The sequence below is a fragment of the Charadrius vociferus genome, unplaced genomic scaffold (assembly GCF_000708025.1).
Source record: "Charadrius vociferus isolate BGI_N301 unplaced genomic scaffold, ASM70802v2 scaffold163, whole genome shotgun sequence".
Lineage (NCBI taxonomy): Eukaryota > Metazoa > Chordata > Aves > Charadriiformes > Charadriidae > Charadrius > Charadrius vociferus.
Window position 1 is genome coordinate 8,823,954 of NW_009648332.1, and position 4,730 is coordinate 8,828,683.

The window sequence follows — 4,730 nt, forward strand, 5'->3', positions numbered from 1 at the left end:
CCCCTTAAAGCCACTCGCCATTGTGGCTGTTGTGCACGTAGACCACCTGGGCCTGCTCGGTCGGGGTGCGCCCCAGGCAGTAGAGGATCCCCACTAGGTCGGCCATGGAGAAGCCCCTGGCCTGGACATGGTTGCTGCGGTTGCGGTAGTTTTGGAAGCCTGTCTTGGGGTGTGTCATCACGATCTTGTTCTCCCGCTCGATCTGCAGGTAGCTCACGTCGCGTTCCCCCATGACACAGGAGAGGAAGAAGTCAGAGTGGGACTGGCTCTGCACATTGGCGATCAGGGTGATGTCCAGGATGGCCCCTGGGGCAGGGGAGCACGAGAGCACGTCACAGCTGGACAAGGGTACAGCGATCCCAGTCCTGGGTGTGTCATCACGATCTTGTTCTCCCGCTCGATCTGCAGGTAGCTCACGTCGCGTTCCCCCATGACACAGGAGAGGAAGAAGTCAGAGTGGGACTGGCTCTGCACATTGGCGATCAGGGTGATGTCCAGGATGGCCCCTGGGGCAGGGGAGCACGAGAGCACGTCACAGCTGGACAAGGGTACAGCGATCCCAGTCCTGCCTCAGGGCCAGACCCCATCACCAAGTTGTCACCCCCCTTCCAGGACATTTTTGCCACCCCCAGCCCAGGAGGCACAGCCAGGGCACAGCCAGGTTGGGTGCAGATGCATTGGGATGACACGGTGGGCATTTCCACTCTCCTTTTGGAGATCCCCACGGGCTCAGCCCCCCACCATGAGCCAAGCGTGCAGCAGGACAGGGATCTCAGGGTCCCTCTCCTTCCACAAGCTGCCCATGCCCCAGCCCCGGCTGGGGAGAGGCAGGCAGGGAAGGCACTGCAGGACTCTGAGGTCTCCAAATGGCCGACCACAAAGGGGTATTTCCTCCCTCCAAACCCTGTTCTGATGGCGCCACTGAGCTCCCACTGCTGCCTCCTCCCACCCAGCCTCCCTGGGGCAGGGGCTGCTCCCTGGGGCAGAGGGGAAGAGGCGATTTACCTGCCAGCCATGGGAGGAGAAGCAGAAGATAAACCTGGAGTCCCATGTCCTTGGTCCGTGTCCTGAGTCTGGTAGAGGTCAGAAAGTCCATGGCATGTTGGAGCCACAGGGGTCAGAGCCGGAGGTCACGGCTGCTTAGGGGCTGCACTTGAGCAGCAGCTCAGGACCCCTGTTCCATGCCCATGCCCTCCATCTTGTCTCTGCCTTGCTGCTCGGCGTCCAGGGCAGCTGGGACCACCTCCTCTGGTGCATAGCCTGGGCACGATGAGGAAGATGCCCCTGTCCCCACTTGCTCAGTGATTGCCCGTCTGCTCAGGAGTAGGGCTTGGTGGCAAAGAGGCTACTGAGGTCCCCTGCCCAGCAGCAGCTCTCCCAGGGAGCTGGCGCCCACCCCTCCAGGGCTAGGGCTGGGTGCTCAGGGGTCCCCAAGCCATGCTGAGCCCCCAGCCTGGCTGGGAGGTGTCCCGATCCCCCTCCTCGCCTGCCGTGCAGAGGGTCTCATGCCCCAGCCCGCCCGGGCGGCAGCATCCCCGTCCCCTCGGTGCAGCCCCGTGGCCGACGGCTGTGGGAAGGGCTCTCTGGAGCAGGGAAAGGAAAGGGGCCAAGGGGCCGTGGCTGGCGGCGGCGGCGGAGCCAAATCCTGTTTCCCATGCGGCGTTTCCTGCTCTCCACCCATTGTTCGGAGACGGCCCTGACTCCAGGAGCCGGCAGGAGCTGCCCTGCGCAGGCTGTCCCTGGTGAGCAGCGTGCGGCGATGCTGAGGCCGTACACACCTCGTGACACCTTGACCTCCTGCCGCCACGAGCCAGGGTGCCGAGGCACGGCCTCACCTGGGCTCCATGTTATGCCGGGGCCTGGTGCACGCCTGCAGCTGTCCATTGTGGGGCCGCTGTCTGGGTTGAAAGGGGCAGAGCAGGAGCACAAGCAGGGTGACAAAAAGCCGGCCAGCTCGCATGGGAGGGCGGCCACTGCCAAAGGAGAAAAACCCTCCACATTGCAGTAAACATGTCTGGGAGGAAGTGCAAAGCAGCAGAAAGCCTGACTTTCCCACGCACAGCGCCGGCATGGGCACCGGCACGGCACAGCCCCGCTGTCCCCCCAGTGCCAGGGGGTCCCTCACCCATCCCTCCTGCGAGTCTGCCCTGGCGCTCTGGGCTCTTCGCCTGGCAAACGAAAGGCATTTCCCAGGAAATCACCGTCAGCTTCACCCGCCAAACCTCACGCTGCTTCACAAATCGAACTGTTCCCACGTGAAAGCCAGGGCTGCCGGGGAGCAAAGCCTCATGTTTTGGTGTGTCCCGAGCCCATGCTGTATCCGGCCAAAAATCTAAAGCACACATGGAGAGGAAAGGGAAATCCATTCATCGCTTCCGACTATTTACAGCATGCTCCAGGGCCGCATGGTGCCCGCGGCGTGCCAAGGGAGGGATGGCAGCGGGCAGGGGCTCCCCCAGCGCAGCCACCCGGCCACCCTGTGGCAGGAGGGATGGAGAAGATCCGAAAAAGATGGACACCAGATGCAGCCGCCCCTATTTGCCTGGAAAACCAAGTACGGTGCTTTGCTGTGGGCTGTGCATAGGTGAGGGGCTCTGTTTTTGGGAGACCCCTGGTCAACTTGAGGGACAACCATAATGTCAATATGGAGCATGAGGCCACCCCACAGTGGAATGTGCAGGGGCTGGGCAGATGAGGTTGGTCCCTCCTGCTGTTGGTGCCCTCCTGGGAAACCCCACATCCCCACTTGCCTGACCAACCCCAAGCTCATCTGCAAGCACGTTGGGTCAGGGACTCATCTGCACACTCAGTACAGCTGCAGGAAGGGGACAGATACACAAATAGGTAAATAAATGGCTTCTTCCCCTAGTTCACTGGCTGTAGAGGCCAGTCATGCTCAGAACTGGAATCGCCATCGTGCCACGGTGTGCTTACATGTGCTGTGCCCGGGGAAGCAACTCGTTCTGTGCTCCCCTCGGCAGCACACAAAGCTGTGAGTTACGACGCACCCTCTAAAGTGTCTCCCGACACGAGGATCCGTTTGAGGACAGGATTACTTACACAGAACAAACACGCTTTATGGGAGGGCTTTGCAACCGCATGGTTCCTCTTACTGCCTGAGGGGAACCAGTGCATTGCTTTGCTCGTTTGGGGAATGGGAACCATTTAGGGTCAGCTCTCCACACCAGGTGATGCCCAGGAGATTTCAGGGATCCATCGAGGCATCTGACCCAAGCTGATTTGTCCACTTGCATTTTTTTTTCCTGGGAACACCTGCATAAGAGTGTCTATCTGTGCAGATGCCTCAAGTCGGAGATGGGACAGGAAACCTCTCTGGGAGGTTTTGTGGGGAGACCCAACCAGGACACTACAGCTCCAGTTTAATGTTACGTATCTCCAGAGGAGGAACCAGGGAGCTGCATGCAGCCGAGCCCAGACAAAGCAGCTCGCCACACTTGTAATATGGAAAGCTCCAGCTGCCCAACCCACAGCACACTAAAAGCACCTGAATTTCTGCTGATTTCACAAGACCTCAACTTTTTTGCTGAATCACGACGGACTAAAAGAAAAAAAAAAAGCGTGACAAAAATACCCCTTTTTGTTATCACTTGCACATTCTAATGCACAGCACTGCATGCCAGAAACCATAACGCACCGATATGTTTCCTGATAGGAAATGCAAACGCCCTGTGAATCCACCGAGGGGCTGGGCTGCCGCAGCATTTTCTAGCCCTGCTTCTCTGTCTGTTTGTTTTGTTTTAGGTGCAGAGCAGGTCCTGGGGAGGCCCTGCAAGGTTGGGTTAAGGGCTGCTGCCACCAGGCATCACAGCAGCCCGGGAATGGGCTGGCTGAGCATCCCTATCCCGCCTGGTGGCATGGGCAGGGCAGCTGGGGAGCAGGAGGCTGCCTGGCTGCGTTGGCATCCACCACACGCTCGCAGGATGAAGGACCGGCTGCTGGGAAGCCCTTTCCCTGAGGAAAGGGTGGGACGCACGGCTGTGGAGGAGTCCCTTGACAGCTGGGGGAAGAGGGGCCGCCCTGTCCCGGCCGCCGCTGGGGTGGAAACTGCAGATCCACAGTGCTCTTGTTGGCAGGCGACTTCCTGAGGCTGAGCAGGAGCGGGAATAGGGAGCAGGGAAGAGAGCTTGGGGCTCCCTCCTGCTGCAGAGGTGAAGGTGGGAGCAGGCGCTGCCAGCACCACCCCAGCATGGGCTGTGGCTCTGTCAGCCCTTGTCTGCTCACCCACCCCATCTCCCCTGGACATGGGAGCATGTCCCACCCAAATGTGCGCCAGCAAACACCCACAAGATACTGCTTTGACTGGATTTCTCAGATTTTCACTGACTCCACGGCAGTGAGCCGTACTGATGAGCAGCGGGTCTGCGTGGGGGGTGCTGGAGATGGTGGGTCAACCCCATGCTCTGGGACTTTCTCAGGAGTCCTGGTCGCTGCTCAGGGAAGTCGCATTTTTATTAGCGGCTCCCCGACGCTGGAAAGCCAACACTGCTGAGCCACTGCCGGGCACAGGCACCTGCCCGTTTGCTGCACAGTTTAAACACCTTTCTGCCTGAGTCCCAATAAGACTTTTATTTTCCTTGATGACACTTTCCTGCTGCCTCAGCCCCAGCTTCTCTGGCCGAGGCTTGCTGCGTGCCCCTGCCCTGGCTGCGTGGCCGTCTTAGGGCAGATGCCACAGAGGTGCCCAGCTCCTCCTCTGCCCGCCCAGCACC

At 60.0% G+C, this 4,730-nt stretch overlaps 1 protein-coding gene across 1 annotated transcript in view; it reads right to left on the bottom strand.

Moving 5' to 3' along the window:
* Positions 1–1,051, bottom strand: part of TIE1 (tyrosine kinase with immunoglobulin-like and EGF-like domains 1) — a 12,645-nt gene extending 11,594 nt beyond the window's left edge. Inside the window, exons 1-2 of the mRNA XM_009884682.1 lie at positions 1,006–1,051; positions 19–306 (exon numbers count right to left, since the gene is read on the bottom strand). Of these exons, the coding sequence (XP_009882984.1) occupies positions 19–306; positions 1,006–1,051 (334 nt within the window). The remainder of the gene's footprint in view (positions 1–18; positions 307–1,005) is intronic.
* Between the last annotated feature and the right edge of the window lie 3,679 nt (positions 1,052–4,730).